This window comes from Nycticebus coucang, chromosome 1 (assembly GCF_027406575.1).
Source record: "Nycticebus coucang isolate mNycCou1 chromosome 1, mNycCou1.pri, whole genome shotgun sequence".
NCBI classification, from domain to species: domain Eukaryota; kingdom Metazoa; phylum Chordata; class Mammalia; order Primates; family Lorisidae; genus Nycticebus; species Nycticebus coucang.
Genome location: NC_069780.1, coordinates 96,301,181 through 96,318,671, shown reverse-complemented (window position 1 = coordinate 96,318,671; position 17,491 = coordinate 96,301,181). Strand labels below are relative to the sequence as shown.

Sequence of the window (17,491 nt, the reverse complement as noted above, 5' to 3'; positions counted from 1 at the left end):
AAAATATCTTTTAATTAATTCCTTTTTCCCTGAAGACTCCTAATCAGACCAAACCTTTTGCTCAATAAATTACTAATAATTAAACATGCGCAGTTATGAACTGAATTTATAACTAGTCTTTTGAACTTTACTAAATGTAATCTGACATAAATTAGAAGTAGATGATTATGAATAAACTACGAAATGAAAGGCAATATGAACATTTCATAGTTCATACTATTCCAACAGGTATACACACAATTTTACTGCATTTTAACAGCAGTGGTTTCCCACAAAGCAATCATTTAACATAATTTTTATATTAGCAAAATGATAAAAATATCTTCTTCTAAAGAGTCCTAATTCTACAATGGAATAGCCTACTGGTCTTATCTATTCTTTGAGGGGAGACAGAGTTCCATTCTTTGAATACCAAATTATTAATTCCATCTGTCACTACAAGCATTCAAAGAATGCACATACTTTTACTCAGACACCAACAATCATATTTTAACCACCCAATTGTTGAAAATTATGTGAAAGCTAAGGGAAAGTTTAACATTTTCTCCTACATAAAACCGTCAGTTTGTCTATGACAAAATTACTTTATTGAAGTGTTCAGGCATGCACCAATGGAATGCACTATTTTTTTTTAACTGCTAAATTTCTGAACCAGTGGGAAAATACCTTAAACTTTATTCAAAGCACTACCTACACTACATTTTAATGCTGCAGCCACAGGCACTATGTAAGGTCTTATTTATGAATAATGAACTCAATTTGCTTACTTTACGGGAAACAAAGTCTCAAGTACATTAAGAAATAAAAATATAGTTGTTTAACTACCTGAAACACATCAGTTAAGTATTCTTATAATTATTCTCCATTTACTGAGATTTTGATTACATGTATAATCTACACCTCCATGAATTCTAATTCCTAGAAGAGATGATTTCTAAACATATAGAGCTATAAACTTAAAAAACTAAAGTCAAATTAAATAGAAGCTCTTAATTCTCTGAACTTACTGCAAAGAGGACCGAAAGAGATTATATACGTGGTACTAACAGTGGCACTGAGGAAAACAGAAAACTGTGAACTGCCTTCTCTCATTTGTAGTATTTGGCACGGGTAAGGAAAAGTCTCAAAGCAATGTGATTTCTGACTGGAACCAGTGGCAGCCCCACGATCGCAAAGCATGAGTACTCCCAACAGGGCACCAGGCCCATGAACCCAGCTTGACCTACCAGTGGAATGCACAAATGAAGCAGGAATGGCAGTACACAAAAGAACCTAGAACCTTCACTTTGCCATGACTACTTCTTGCCCTCCCCATAAGACTCAGGGTTTCCTGCCCCGTCATTCTTAGAAGAGCCATCCTGACCTGCAGGTCCCAGTGGTCTCCCTGTCCCTTGCTGCCTCATGCCTAGCTCTAGCAGGTCCATGGAGTCCTCAACATTTCTTCTAGTCCAGATCCAACTCTGGTGGCTATTCTAACTACCTAATTCTATGAATGAAACTCAACTGGTTAAAGGTAAATGAACAAAAAAGGCTAGACCTGGAAAGGGTAGGAGGGGCATGACAGTTGGCATGGCTTTAGTCAGAATTCTGTCATGGGATACCCTGCTCTGCCCAAGAGAAAATACTCTACAAAGAAGTATAATGTTAAATTACTAAGCCAGCACCTTCCCGAGTGTGTTTCATAGTTAACTGATATCATGGAGGAAAAGGTATGGTTATACTAATTTTGGAATTACCGAATTAGTCAAAGTTTTCTTTACTACAGGACTTCTCAGTCTTATATTATGCTAATATTGTGAATCTTCAAGAAAATTATGCTAATATCATGAATCCCCAAGAACTTTACCTGAACTTAGTTAAGACTCTACCTTTGCTCTGTGATGGGCTAAAAGTTAAAAAAATCTTCTTCTTTCTCCTAACATGTAAAAATATTGTAGCTAGAAATAAGTCTAAGCTGTGTTTTTGCAGAGATATACAGAAATGCTTCATTACCCAGAATAAATTTAGGAAAAGAAGTCGACCCCAGCAAGTACTGAGTGCTCCAAGAGTACCTGATTCAATCGAGTACAGCACTTCAGCATTTTCCCCTTTGTCTTTGTCCAGAGCTGTAACCTGCAACACAACTGAGCCGACAGCTGCAGACTCGTACACCCGCCCTTCATAGGAGGAACTGGTGAACCATGGGGCGTGGTCATTCATGTCACTGACATTGACAATAATCCTTACAAAGTTGCGTTTTACAGGGACATCTTGATCTCGTACCTAAAAGAATCAGTACATCATCAACCGGTTGGGGGGTTTCCTTATAAATAATTAAAAATCACTCTCAAATACATGAGACTTTTCAGGACTAAAGTGGTGGCAGAATAACAAGCAGAATGCCCTACCATGACTGTGAGAATGTGCTGGTGGATGGCTTCATGATCCAGTTTTTCACAAGTATAGAGAGAACCAGTTGCAGGATCAAGGCGAAATTTCTTCAGACTCAACGGATCTATGCTACTCTGCAGAGTATAGATGAGTTTGTTTTTTTCATCCTTATCTACAGCACTGATTTGCAGAATTTCTGTTTCTGGCACTGTATCTTCAGGAATAATAACTTCGTATTTTGATGTAGCAAACTGAGGACGATGGTCATTTGTGTCTATTACTTTGATGAATACCTGTAATGAATAACAAAGTAACCCACATAATAAAATTCCTAATTATGTTTTAATATTTAAAGCAGGAAAAAATCATATGTATATTGATACAAAATAATATTTTAGCAAAATGAAACCCAGGTATGAGAGAAATGTAAACAACAAAAATCTAGAATCAAAAACTTCTTAAAACTTAATTTCTCACCCAGCCTGTGGACCCTTTCATCAGAATGCTACCTTACTCTTTCCTCTCACAAACACATCATTAATAATTCACTTACCTGAGTAAGGATAGTGGTGGTTCCATCTGTAGCTTCAACTGTGAGGTTATAGTTGGATTTTTGTTCTGCATCAAGAGGTTTGGCAACGATGATGGTTCCAGTGCTCTTATCCACATCAAAGTGACTGTCGAAGTTGCCACCTAGTTTAAGTAAGGACAAAAATCAGTAAAAGCAAGTCACAGGATGAAGACTTGTCATTATTTTGTGGCTTTCTAATATTTAATGGTAGTGGAAAAAAACTTACAATATACTGATCAAAGTGATTCCAAGCAGCAAGCATTTTGAAAGACAAGAGCAGGCAATTAGGAAGACAATGCTTACTAAGGCAAAATTGAACCCCCAGTTGTTAAGGAAGTGACTGAGAGAAAGCAAGAAAACAACTGTGAAAACAGGAAAACACTGCTGATATTGTCAAGTGAGTTACTTTCGACTTTCTTTTTTAGGGGTTCTGAGTATCTCTTCAACTCTTATCTCAGCAGCTATATGAAACGTCATTTGCCATTTAAAAGTTAAGTATTGGGCAGTGCCTGTGGCTCAAAGGAGTAGGGCGCTGGCCCCATATGCCGGAGGTGGCGGGTTCAAACCCAGCCCTGGCCAAAACTGCAAAAAAAAAAAAAAATAATAAAAAATAAATAAAAAATAAAAGTTTAAGTATTAAAAAGAAATGTTTTTTTTCATATGTTAAGCATAGCAAAATAATTAATAAAAATAAATGTTAACATTGAAAAAAATAATGGTAGTTAACTTCAATTAGTTCTGGCTACTATACACTACCTGAAAAGAAATTATTTTCCCATTTTTGCCAAATACAAAGCTTAAGGAAGCAAAAGTTTCTGTCCTATTAAGGTTATCCAAATATATCTTCAATTATATTCTACATAAAACTCTCTTTTCAAATCTACTGAACTTGAGCTATTTATATCAATGATATGCGATGGAATGAAAAGAAATGTTTAATGTCACTATGAAGTTCTATTACATTACTACATCTAACCAAAAACAACACACACATACATATATAGTCTTAAATAAAATGTAAAACTATGGATCTAGGGATGTATTAAAAGTCAACTTGTTTATAGTTGGAATACGTGAAAATGTGCGCACCATGAAAAGAAACAGCAATGGAAGACAGTCACCAGAAATAAAAAAGTTATTAAAAAAAAAATGCTTTTATTTTAGATCTCATAATCTGAGGCAAATTATGTGATCTCAGCAGATACCTTCTGCTGTACAGTTCAGGTCACAGGTCATCTGAAAGATGTAAAAAACTTCGCTGGCAAGTGTGTCTCCTGGCCAGCCAAAAAGGAGCAAGCAAGCATGGAAGGCAAGCATAGAATAAGGACAGTCAATCAAACGAGCCCCAAATGCAGTGAGTGTTACACAGCCAGGTCAGGTCCTGTACAACAGTGGCTTCTTGAACTGGCTATTTGATTAGAGTTAACAGAAGCAAGTAAGCTATTTTGATTATAGCTGAACTACGAAAATAGTATTTTTATTTCTTCTCTCAAAACAAAATTGCAATGGTTTCACAGGTGTTGATGATATCATCACTTTCATATACTACCCCAAACTGGGACAATAGTCCAGCCTCTGACTAAAGTTGCAGAGAGACAAAGCCTGTTCTGTTTGCACCCAAGGTCCCCACAGTCTGGGTCCCATCAGCTTTTACCTGCTGAAGGAGCATTTAGGAGTAATATGGCTAAGGACAGAGGAGGAAAAATAGAAACAAAGTTTCAACCAGAGATGAACAACATAAACTTTTGATCCTAACTATCCTCGTAATTAAAATATTGTGAGGAAATAGATGAATAGAAAAACTAAGATGCCAAAGTTTAATGTGAAATTTTTTAAGTATATTCAATAGGGTATTACATTATATTGTGAGCTAAACTAGATGACAGAAAAGGAGGAAGAGAAGAAATGGCTTATTAAGCATGTAAATTTTATTATTAGAGGGTGAATGAATCTAATAAAATAAAGCTTCTTCTTGAAAATGAGATAAAACTAAAAGGCCACAGCTGGCTCTGTAATTTTTTAAGTTATACAAATCAAAATTTGCAAGCTTCTTACCTGCAAAATGCCCCCCCATCCCCAACATGACAATCACATAGGCACAGCTACTTTAAATGTTTCAAACATATTCACAAAAATAGGTCATGTACTAAAAATTAAGAAGATGTGTTTTTGGAACAAAACATTTAGGTTGTTCTACATCTCCTTTATGTGCCTTTTTAAAACTTTACTTTTACCTTAACGGCTAGGTGGACAGAGAGCACCAATTTAAACTAGTTTAATATATAGTGAAAGGTTTTGCAATCAAAATATTATACTGGAATGCAAATTCTCTCTACCCACAGGTCTTATTTCCAATATTAAATCATGAGATGTGCAGGTTCTGAAGGTTCTCTTCAGTGTAACCTGGGCAAGGGCTACCAGGAATGCTTACCAGTGATGTCAAACCAAAGAGGCGTGCCGGGAGGCTCCACAGATATCACTCCTATCATGTGAGCAACTGGATCACTCTCCATGACAGTAAAGGTAAAAAAGGATTCTTCAAATGCAATTGGCTCCAGGGATGGTTTGGGTCTGGAGATCCATTCAATATGGAGTCTAGTGGTTGATGACTTTTGTGGACGACCATTATCAACTGCCTTGATCTATAAAATATGCACAGAGGGAATACAAAGAGCAAATCAGAGTGACATCCTATAACTGAAGCATAGATAAGCTCAGTCTTAAAGTGAGACAATTTCAAATATTTAATATTTGTATACCATGTGTTTAGCATTTGATAAAAAGAGGAACCACTTTGTGACCACACTCAATATAAATAATAAGCAACTGGAATGACAATTGAAAGGGAAAAACAAAGCCGTACTTTTCAGCCTTTATCAAACCTGATTGTTAGATCACAAACACGGCCATTTTACTTTAGGAATAAAGCTTTAAGAGAAGAAAAACATGACTAGGTTTATTGTCCACGTTTGTAAAGAACTAAAAGGATATGTGGTCTTAACTCACTGAAAGAATATCATATTCTCCAGCTCCAGAAAACTTTTTGGATGAAACCACTCCAGTTTTTGGCTCAATGAAAAATTTGCCATGCTCATTCCCATCCTCGATGCTGTAGGAGATTTCTGCATTGGGACCTTCATCTTTGTCTGTAGCTATGACACGGTAGAGAGGCTCTCGTTTGGCGTTTCTTTCTCGGTCTGGTTTTCCTCGCTCTGGGAGTCTGATTTTGTAGAACTTTTGCAAGAACTGAGGTTTGTTGTCATTTTCATCAAGAATTTTCACAATTACTCTTGCAATGGTCGATTTGGGGGGGCTACCATTGTCTGTCACAGTAACCTATTTTTTAATGGTAACAAGATAAACAAATGTTTTTAAGATCTCCTACACAAAAGTGGGTCCTTCCTAAAGGCAATCAACATTTGTGTAAACCTCTATAGTACACAGACCACCTCCTCTCATTCTGACAACAGACTAGTGAGGAAGTGGCTCCTCCATTTTTATAGAAGGACTCAGGGAGGCCATGACAGAAAGAGCTATTTGCTCTCACTTTACTACCCACACAGTCTCCTTCCTAAACTACTGTAACTGTAAAGTCTACTTCACCGTAACATTAAGCTGCCAAAAATGTAATACTTTATTTAGGCAGTAGAAGGATAGGTGAAGATTTTAATACTTAAAGAGTCCTCTTAAAAATAATATATACTCTATCTACCTAAAAATAAATTCTCAATTTTAAAGCTTCATCAATATAATATATTAAATCATCATTTTAAAGTGTTAAGTAATATACCTTTTACTACTAGTAATCACCACTTTATTTTGGCTATTTTCTTATACAGAAGTTTTAAATGCTTCAGAGCTAAGCCATAAATAAATTTAATATCAACTCACTATACAAAGAGCAAATCAGAGTGACATCAATATTTTTAGGAAAAGGAATTAATTTCCATTTTAAGTAAACCATCCACTTATCAGAAGGTATACAGTAAAACATCACTTATCCAAATGAAAACTGAATCCAAATGTCTGCAGTCACATTTGCTCCCTGTGTGTGCACACATAAAGTACAAAGATGGGAACAGAGCGAGCTGACAACAGTGGTCAGCATTCCAAGAAGGGATGGCGCAGCAGGAGTAAGGGATACACAAACTATATTCATAAAGTTTTCTTTACTTTCCTTTTTATTAATGGACAGAAAATAATACAATGAAACATTAATAGGTATGACTACTGGCTAATGGAAATATGATTACTCTTTACCATGATAACTTACAAATATTTTAAAAATAATTAAAAATAAAGACAGCTTACTTCTAGTATGTGTTCATCTTGTTGTTCCCGGTCTAGTTTCCTTGATGTTGTTGTGATGAGACCTATAAAATGACAACAGTGCATTAATACCCACATGACAAGGTCAATTAAAATCTCATTTTTCCTCAAGAAAAAAATGATTACTAAAGAAATTTAATTTTTTGGTATGACTATTTTATCTACAAACAATAAAATACTTCCCCCCTCACTTTAATGACTCAAACACCTTGAATAAACAAGCATTAAGAAAGAGGAAAAAGTCAAACCAGTTATATTTTCCATTTATTAGCAGTTTCAATATACATTTTGTCAGAAAAGATTTTTAAAAAGTGAGATGAAGTTATGAGGATTTCCATGTCATTCATATCTACTTTAACTGCTCCAGAGATAACTGAGAATTTATAGAAAACATGTAATTGTGTTCAAAAGGACCACTGAAAAACATAATGTTAAGTATAATTTATTACCTTAGAACGATCTACCCTCAAAAATGAAAATTTGTTATGAAGAGTTAATATGATTTTTCCAGGTAATATTGCTCCGTTTCTTATAAAATTAGAAAATAAGTGATTCTCAAAGAAATTTCATATTCTTTATGTCTTTAATTTTCTCAGCAAACTAGAATATCTATCTGTGAGTTTCAATTTCACGCTGGAACTCAAATTTTAATAACTGTGGAACAGTCAGCATACGCGGGAACCTAGAAGACCATTAAACTTGATAAAATGCATTTCTGTAAAACAAACAAGTTCCCCTAACCACTAAAATATGCTCTCCAAACCTGTGTTAACAATGGACAAGCAGCTGAGTGACCTGGACATCAGACCTGAAGATCAAGGAAAGCCTGTGCGGCAGGACAACTACTGGGGTTCAACCTCCTCCTGCCTGGCATTCTGTGCTTTTTCCATAGGGAAACATTTCAAATAATTCTTATTTAAGAACAGATGTTATCTTAGTAGTATACCTTTATACTCCCTCTCTCTCCATCTTAGCCTGACCACTCCTATCCACTCCTTCATTTTTCTCCTACAACCCTGACTAATTTCATAGATCTATGTACTAGTTAAAGACTATTCAAAGTGTTTCTCTAATTGTAAATGAGAACTTTGTGTTTTCTTTTAATTCAAAGTGTTTTGTTTTGTTTTTTTGAGACAGAGTCTCACGTTATTGCCCTCAGTATAGTGCCGTGGCGTCACAGCTCACAGCAACCTCCAACTCCTGGGCTTAGGCGATCCTCTTGCCTCAGCCTCCCAAACAGCTGGGACTACAGGCGCCCGCCACAATGCCCGGCTACGAACCTGCCACCCTTGGTATTTGGGGGCGGTGCCCTACTCACTGAGCCATAGGCACCGCCCTAATTCAAAGTCTTTTTTTCATTAAATAGTTACTAAAGATCTCAATCAACATGACTGCCCTCACAACTCCACCAAGCAATGCACTCTTTTTAACAGGAATGACGTAAGTCTGCATCACAGCCAGATACTGCAGTTTTCCAAACTACAGTTAAAGATTACAAATGTCTCAAGGAAAATGCCTCATGTACTTAAGAGTGTGAAAGTGATGTTTAAAAGACCTTTTAAGTTGATCCCCCCTTTTCCTATCAAAATTTACCACCTGCTCTTGACTGTGGTTTTAAATAGTTCGAGAATGACAATAAAGCACCTTGATTAGTCCCACCTAATTGCCCTGAAGTATCCATCCGAGAGCCATCCAATAGCTATCCGTGGTAACATCATGTAGAGGACAGCCTGATATGCTCACGACAAATGCTCTGCACAGCGCTCAATCACTCCCAGCAGCACTGAACAGGTACTCGTTAGCAAACACAGGTCCCCACTTTACCGTTTACTTTAAGATGTGCCTACCTCCACACCATCAGCTCAACATACAGCCAGAAAGTAACCCGACCATCTCCCTCCTAGATATGAAATTATTTTGCATTTGATAAGCTTCAAATTAACCCTCTGATAATAGAGGAATGTTAATTCCATTCAAACGCAATGAATTATAATGCTCCCTTTCTCTCCATGTTAGCCTGACTACTCCTATCCATTCCTTCACCATTCAGTTTGAACTGAAATGAGTTTAAACTCATTTCCCAGGCCCACTCTGACAGGGCTAGTCTAGGTCCTGCTGCTGGGTCCCAGACCAGACTTCCTCTACTACAACATTACCCACTCAGTAGAAGTTGTCTTTTCTACATAGTGAAGGCCTCCCGAAGGAAGGGGACTTTATCTTTCTTGCATAGTTTGCTTAGGCAGCCACAGAGCTCTCTAATCCTCAAAAAATACTTACATGAATGAACATGTTAATTTTTTAAACTATAAAAGTACAGAATTAAAAATCACACATCAACTACTTTAAACCCGGAAACGATATAAATTTACAGCTTATGTGCCTGGTATTGTGACAGGCAGTGTATGTGCTGTGGGCATCAGCAGACACTTAGAGGGACAGAAAATGTGAAGCATGGGCAAGCTCTCACAGGCAGACAGGCAGATGTGGACTGTAACACAGGCACAGAAGCAAGAATAGTGGACCTATCGAAAATAAAGGCAATGAAATGGTAGGCAACCAGCTAGAAGTGAACCCTCAGTGTCCTCGAAACCAAAGGAGAAAATTTTAAAGAAGAACCCCCTTCCATACACTTGAGGGAGTCCTGGAGGAGAGGAGACAGCAAGAGCCAGGAAGCCGACTAGGCAAGGCATGTCTTTGATGAAGAGATTTTTCAGCATGTTAAAAATATAGGGCATGTGAGAAGTGACAGTAAATGAGAGGGAAGATGAAGGTCTAGATCTGGGCTAACAAATATAGCAGCCACTAGTCTCTGAGACCAATAAAATTTAATTACAATGAAATGAAACTAGCCACATGTCAAGTGTTCAACAGCTGCTTGGGGCTAGTGTGTAGATGGGAAAGACAGATGTAAGAAGTTCTACTGAGCAGCTCTAATCTAGATGTGAAATATAACCCGCAGATCCAGGTCCTATAAGAACCCTGCAAATTTGATTTATTTACGTTTTTTTTTTTGGTGAAGAACAGGTAAGATACCTCAGACTGACCAAAAATGAAACAAAACACATCCTTTCTTTCTAAATACAAGAAACACTTACTACAAAGACTCCTACCAAGGGTCTCACAGAAATTTTCCCAAATGGGAGGTTGAGGTTGGGGGAGAGGGCTTACAGCCCCTCTGAGAGAAGAGATAAAATTAGAGCTTCTCTCAGAACTTTCATACAAAATGAACCCTGAAGAGAAAACTAAGTTTTCTAATGAAGCAAGAAAATACTCGGAACATTTGAGGGTGTCTTTTACAGATACAATTATACCTTATACAGATCAACCACACTGAAAGCCTAAACCCCTGGGAATACCATCCCAACATCCTGCACTCGGCTTTGCCAAGATAGCTACAGAATTTATTCCACTACATTTTATCAACCTTGTAGGTATTAAATGTCCTAAAAAGTATATCCATTTCTTTCATTTTAAACATCTTTGCTCATGTACAATATGGTTTGCTAAATTTCACAACAATGTTCTTAACAGATGTTAAGATGTTCTCAGAACAATGTTCTGAGTATAGGATTTCAGAACTAGAGAGGAACCTTTAAAATCATCAAGCCCAGTTGCCTGAGCCAGAGTGAAGTTTTTCCAAGGTACTAGGAAGTCACTAACAAAGCCAGGATTAGATTTTAGTTCTCCTGAGGCTTCAATGAGAGATTTTTCCCCCTTCCTCATCATATCAAGCTGCATGATTTACTGCATTATGGTATTTCAATTCTCCATAAACTCCGCATTGTGACTTTCCTAAAGCTTAAAAAAGAAAAAAGATTAATCATCATTCATTGAATAGGCCCAAAAAAGCAAGATAGGAAATTAAAGAGAAAGCATATGCAACTGCTTTCTTTTGTAATTTTATATTTTATCCTTCTTTCTGCATGTACCGACGAATTAAATACAAAAGTGAAAGAAGAGAAAACTAGAATTTTTCTTTTCTGAGTGCACAAAAACAATGCATTCTATATGCCAATAATATCATATGTAGATGGGCTGAGATGGCAAATAAAGTATCTTCTCACTAATTAGCAGCTACAAATTTATCCTGTAAGTAGATGTACAACTAAAAAACCAAACTTTATATTTGATGAACATCATTAAAAAATTACTCATAGCCTTTCAATGCCACTTTAGACATTTAAAGAATTCATTCAGAACACAGAAAATGTTAGGTTAGCTATACTGTTTTGACATAAAATTTTACTGACATTTCAATACCAAAAAGCATCTCCAAAGTCCTCAAAATCCAAGAGAACTATAAACTTCACGAAGTATATACAGGACAGAAAAGTGAAGACTGAAGGACCAGTAGGTGAAGACAATAACGTGAATGGACTAGGTATGTATTCACTCAGCTATTTTGTGCCGTCACTAAGAAGGTAGAAATGATTAAGACACAGTCTTGTTTTCAAGAAACAAGGATAAAGGTTATCAAGTTGGCAAAGACTAGATTTGAGAAACAGAAAGACTGGGCCGGCACCAGGCCTCATGCCTTATCCTCACACTGAGAGGCCGATGTCGGGAGGACTGCTTGAGGTCAGGACTCCAGCTGGGATGAAAAGACTGCCTCAAAAAGAAAACCAGAAAAATCCCCCAAAACCCAGAGGGTAGAGTACATATAGAAAAGAGGACACACACCCTTTCCACCCCACCAAGTCACAATCTCCACTGGTGAGGACCCCGCTTGTACAAGTGCATAAAGGCCTCCAGGTGACTGGGAGATCCAACACGTGCTTACAAAAGTTGAAAAATTCACCTTAATAGTTTTGGTTTTGGTCATTATAATGATTACTACTGGACACATTCTGGGGCAAAGTATATTACCTATTTCTTAAAAATACTATTTGAGATACAGAGAAATCTAATAGGACTGTGGATATATGAGAATTATAAAGTATATAAGAACCTTAGTTAACACTGCAGAAAATACTTCAAAGAAGTGGCCAGAAGAGCCTGCCTCAAAATCTCAACTGGTCTTAAATTACTTACTTATCAAGGCCTAAAACATCTTCCAGGATCTTCTTAAAACATCTCTATTAAATAAAATGTAGTCTTTCTAAAATAAATGAAAATAAGATCTAAATGGCTATATGAATTTCCTTTTAACAACATATTTTGTTTTTTTGGAAATGCCTATTGTAATGGGTTGAATGGTAAAAGATTATGTCAAATGTGGAACCTGTGAATGTGTCCTTATTTGAAAAAGGGTCTCTGAAGATGTGAATTAAGGACTTCAACTTAACTCCAACCTCCAAGAAAGATCATCCTGGACCTACAGGGCCCTGAATTCAGTGGCAAGAATCCTTTTAAGAGAAAGGTGGAGGGAGACTGAGACACAGGGAAGGAGGACACAGATTGGAGTAATGCTGTCACAAGCCAAGAAATGTCTGGAACTCAAAGGAGCGAGAAGGATTCTCTTCTAGAGACTTCAGAGAGACGGTGGCCCTCCTGACACTTTGATTTCAGACTTCTAGCATGCAGAACTGTGAGGAAATACATTTCTGGGGATTTTATTGTTGTTTGTTAGTCTGTTAAAGAGATGGGGTCTCACTCTAACACCCAGGTTGGGATCTAGGGGCACAATTATAACTCACTGCAGCCTCCACTCTTGGGACTCAAGTGATCTTCCTGCTCAGCCTCCTAAGCAGTTGGGACTATAGGTACATGCCACAGCCCAGCTAATTAAAAATAAATTTTTTTAGTGACAGGGTCTCTCTATTTTGCCCACTCTGATCTCCAACTCCTGGCCTCAAATGATCTTCCTGCCTTCACCTCCCAAAGTGTTGGGATTACAGGTATGAAATAAAATATTCTTTTTAATTAAAAACATTGTTCACCGTTCATCTGCCAAAACTGTTCTTTCTTATTTTAGTCATACTTTTCATTCTTCTTAGCCAAGAAAAACACTTAAAATGAATACCACCAGAATAAATTAACATAACACATATAAAACAAATATTGAAGACATGAGAGATTAGAGTTTAAATAAAAGTGTTGTAGAACTTTATGGGCTATGTATTTCAAACCTTGGGCTCCTGAATACCTTTCCTTTACATTTCCATGGTGTAATATTGAGCCTTTTTTGAGTTAGTTAGGCTTTCAAGGAACTGCAGGGACTGTCCACAAGTATGGAGAGCAATGAGGATGATGCAATTATTAATTTATATTAATTTTTAAAATAAGGAATTAAATAAAACAAAGTGCTGTGAGGTGGAGAAACAGCAGACAGTAACTGCAGAATTCTAAATAATGTGTGACTGTCACTATGCTAGCACTCCTTCCACGGGACATCCTAGTCTACAGATCTGTACTGAGCCAGCTTCAATCAAATAAAAAAGGCCTCAGGACAAGGTTGCTCACTGCAGCTCAAGAGCTCTCAGCTGAAGGCCTGAGAGCTAATGCAGCAGGCAGGCAGAGGGCATTGTGGGCACCCAGGGGAGGGGTGGAAAGGAACCAAAGGGCAACATTTACCAGTTCAAACTCTTGTGACTCTTCTTCCAACAGGGGAAAGAGAAAATCATGCAATTAAAAAATCTCGTACCAGTCAATTGGAAAGTCAGTATTACACAGCCACCACTACCCCTCAGTATTATACTGGATTCTATAGCGGATATAATAAGCAATAAGTGAATATGGGTGGCCTTGTCCTGTAAGGACCTGAGCCAGGGCTGGATCACCACAAAATGCTACCTTGCATATGGGCAGGGAGGATGGCATCTCTTCCATTTCCTATTCTAAAAATATAGACAGCCTTGCTGGCCATGAGTACACGTTCACCTCTTCCTACCTCTATCGCCCAGCATCTAGCCCTGAGCATTCTAGGCCCTGAGCTCAGACAGACTGCGGCACTGAGCTGTCCTTATTTAGGTGGTGTGCTGAGACTACATTTAACTGCGGCCTGTTGAGAACTCTTTTAGCAGCTATGGCCATCTGAGCAGCTATTGTTTGTCACTGCAAAACTGGTGCCGGCAGGATTAGGCTTGGAGCCAAAAATGGAATTCTATTCATGGACTGTCGAGGCTGGAAAGCAGCTCAGAATTCATTTAGTTCAAACTTTCAGAGTTCCAAAGACAATACTAATAAAATTAATCAAATGACTAAGGTCACACAGGGAGTGACTGTGCAACAACCATACCCTATAATTCCTGGACTTCTCTTCTGATTGTAATTCTATCTTACTAGCTGCTTCTTGTTGAAAATTGATGATATTAAAATAGCAGATCAATAGCATTCCTATAAATGTGAGATACAGCAAGGATAGGAAGGGGAGAAGGCACTTTTGTAAGGTTACCATCACGCTGACATAAGAAGAGTGATCTCACTTAGGAACTTAAAATACAAAAACCTTAGAATTTTAGCAAATGATATTCAGCAACATATTAAAGAAAAACAAAAATTGTTTGATAGAATCTATCCTAAGAATTCAAAGTTAATCAACTTTAGGCTGGAAAGCATGTGATTATAACATGCGCAAAAAAGGGATCACATAAGTTGTGACTTCTTTCAGATTTTAGCAATAATACATTTTATAAAATAAAAATGGGCATGAGAAACAGATAAGAAAAAGCTTCAGAATTTACCTTAAAATACTTGCATATCTTGGTAAAAAGAATAAAAAGAGGTTAAACAAACAAAAAAAATTCCTGCCATTGTAACTTGACTGGCCCTTCGTTTCCTTCCTTTGCAGCTATCAAATGTTGGGGGGAGATGTTACCGGAAACACTTGGAAGTTGTTTGTAGCTGTAGCCATTTCCTATTGCACTTTTTTCAGTCTCGTTCCAGCCATAATAAAATGCCATTTACTTAGGTTCAGAAAAAAACAACTGAGAAGTGATACTGGACTAGCACATGATGAGAACAAAGTGTACTTATTAGCATCTTGTGATTTTACCACGCTGTGAAGATTATTACATGTAAACTATAAAACTCTACCAAATCTGTCTGCAATTGCAAATCACATTTTTTTATATTGAACATAAAATAATTCTATATTAAATACACTATCTTACAATATAGCAAATGAACAAAAAACATGCCACCGCTTAACAGCGACCTCTACAAAGCATTCAAAATTGTAATGTAGTAGTTTGAGTAGGAACATCTCAACAAAGAATAAGGGGATGAAAAGAAATGGAGGAAATTATACAGATTTGATAAGCACACATAAAAACAGTGTGAGCTGGAATTTGGAGGTCTGAAATACTTTTATTGGACACACTAACACAAAAAGGCATGAAAATCTCAAAATTTAAGAGTGTTTTATCTTCTGAGATAAAGTTATTTCTCAAAGTATAAGAGATCTATACTAATCAATTGATAACTAATATTCCAACTGCTATTTTTTGTTTGTTTGAGACAGGGTCTTGCTCTATTGCTCAGGCTAGAGTACGATGGTACGATCACAGCTCACTGTGGCCTCAAACTCCTAGGCTCAAGTGATCCTCCTGCCTCAGCCTCCTGTGCAGCCAGCTAACTGTTTTTAAGAGACGTTCTCATGGCTCGGTGCCCATAGCACAGTGGTTATGGCGCAAGTCACATACACAGAGGGTGGCAGATTCGAACCTGGCTCAGGCCAACTAAACAACTGCAACAAAAAAATAGCGAGGTGTTTTGGCGGGCGCCTGTAGTTCCAGCTACTAGGGAGGCTGAGGCAAGAGAATCGCTTAAGCCCAAAAGTTGGAGGTTGCTGTGATCTGTGATGCCACAGCACTCTACCACCCTGGGCAATATAGTGAGATTCTGTCTCAAAAAAAAAAAAAAAAAAGAGAGAGAGATGTTCTCACAATGTTGCCCAGGCTGGTTTTAAAATTTGGTCCTCAAATGATCCTCCCACCTTGGCCTTCCCAAGTGCTGAGATTACAGGCATGAGCCACCATGCCTGGTCCTCTAACTGCTATTCTTTAAATAAGAATTTTAATGACTCAGAAAAGCAAAATAGGAATCATCTTTTCTAAGTATTTTTTCTTAGAACAATAGGGAAAATAAATCAATTTTTACTTCAGAAACATCAAATAGTCTACCCCCAGGGACAATAATTCAATAATATTGTTTAACTTGTCCTGTGAGTACATCAAAAATTAGGAATCAGAATATTATAACTAACTTGTTTTTGTGTGGTCTGCAAGCTAAGAATGGCCTTTAACATTTTCAAATCGTTGAAAAAAACTTTTGTGGTACATGAAAAGTATGCGTAATACAAATTTCGATGTCCACGAGTGAAGTTTTAATGGTACATATCCTTCCTCACTCATTCCATTATCGTCTGTGTCAGCTTTTATACTATAATGACAGAACTGAGTAGTACGGGCGGCGCCTGTGGCTCAGTCGGTAAGGTGCCAGCCCCATATACAGAGGGTGACGGGTTCAAACCCGGCCCCGGCCAAACTGCAACCAAAAAATAGCCGGGCGTTGTGGTGGGCACTTGTAGTCCCAGCTACTCGGGAGGCTGAGGCAGGAGAATCGCTTAAGCCCAGTAGTTGGAGGTTGCTGTGAACTGTGTGAGGCCACGGCACTCTACCGTGGGCCATAAGGTGAGACCCTGTCTCTACAAAAAAAAAAAAAGAACTGAGTAGTATGACAGAGAATGTACGGCCCACAACTCAAATATGCTATGGGTCTTTATAAAGTTAATAAAAGTAATTTTAAACATCTTGTGTTTTTTAGAAGCTTCATGTTTTTCTGGACTGAAAGTACCAGAGAATTAAGGTTAGCCTGAAAAGCAACTATTCTATACAATGATTATACAGAAAGAATAGATATGATACAGAGAAACTGGCTCCAAAACCACATTTATACCCCAAACCCAAAGGCACATCCCGTGCACTGGGTACAGAAATCCCCATCTGTCTGGCTCAACCACTGGGTGCAATGCATATATATGTCACACACCTGTCAACGTCCCTCTGACTCCAGATGAAAGTCGTGTTCCAACGTTATCTAAAAGTGATGCCAAGAGAAGGCAGAGAGTGCATCAGAATGAGACAGGCAGCAAAGGATGAAAACCAGCCTTTGCTAGTTTCTCACTGGCTGTCTCCTTCAAGCAGCTCAACTCTCAAAGGGAACAGGCATGAGACAACGATGGAAATCTGCTCAAAGAGAAAGAGCCAGCAGGACTTAACAGAGTCTGACAGTGCAATGTGCTCCAGATCCAATAATGAAATGGGATTTACAGTAAGGAAC

The 17,491-nt window shown here is 37.7% G+C and overlaps 1 protein-coding gene across 2 annotated transcripts in view; it reads right to left on the bottom strand.

The window, feature by feature from the left end:
- The window catches only part of FAT1 (FAT atypical cadherin 1), a 120,277-nt gene that overhangs the window by 35,334 nt on the left and 67,452 nt on the right, over positions 1-17,491 (bottom strand). For both annotated transcript variants that reach the window (XM_053584053.1, XM_053584062.1), the window contains exons 4-9: positions 7,253-7,314; positions 5,948-6,277; positions 5,373-5,583; positions 2,924-3,063; positions 2,388-2,663; positions 2,052-2,262 (exon numbers count right to left, since the gene is read on the bottom strand). In XM_053584053.1, coding sequence (XP_053440028.1) covers positions 2,052-2,262; positions 2,388-2,663; positions 2,924-3,063; positions 5,373-5,583; positions 5,948-6,277; positions 7,253-7,314 — 1,230 coding nt within the window. The remainder of the gene's footprint in view (positions 1-2,051; positions 2,263-2,387; positions 2,664-2,923; positions 3,064-5,372; positions 5,584-5,947; positions 6,278-7,252; positions 7,315-17,491) is intronic.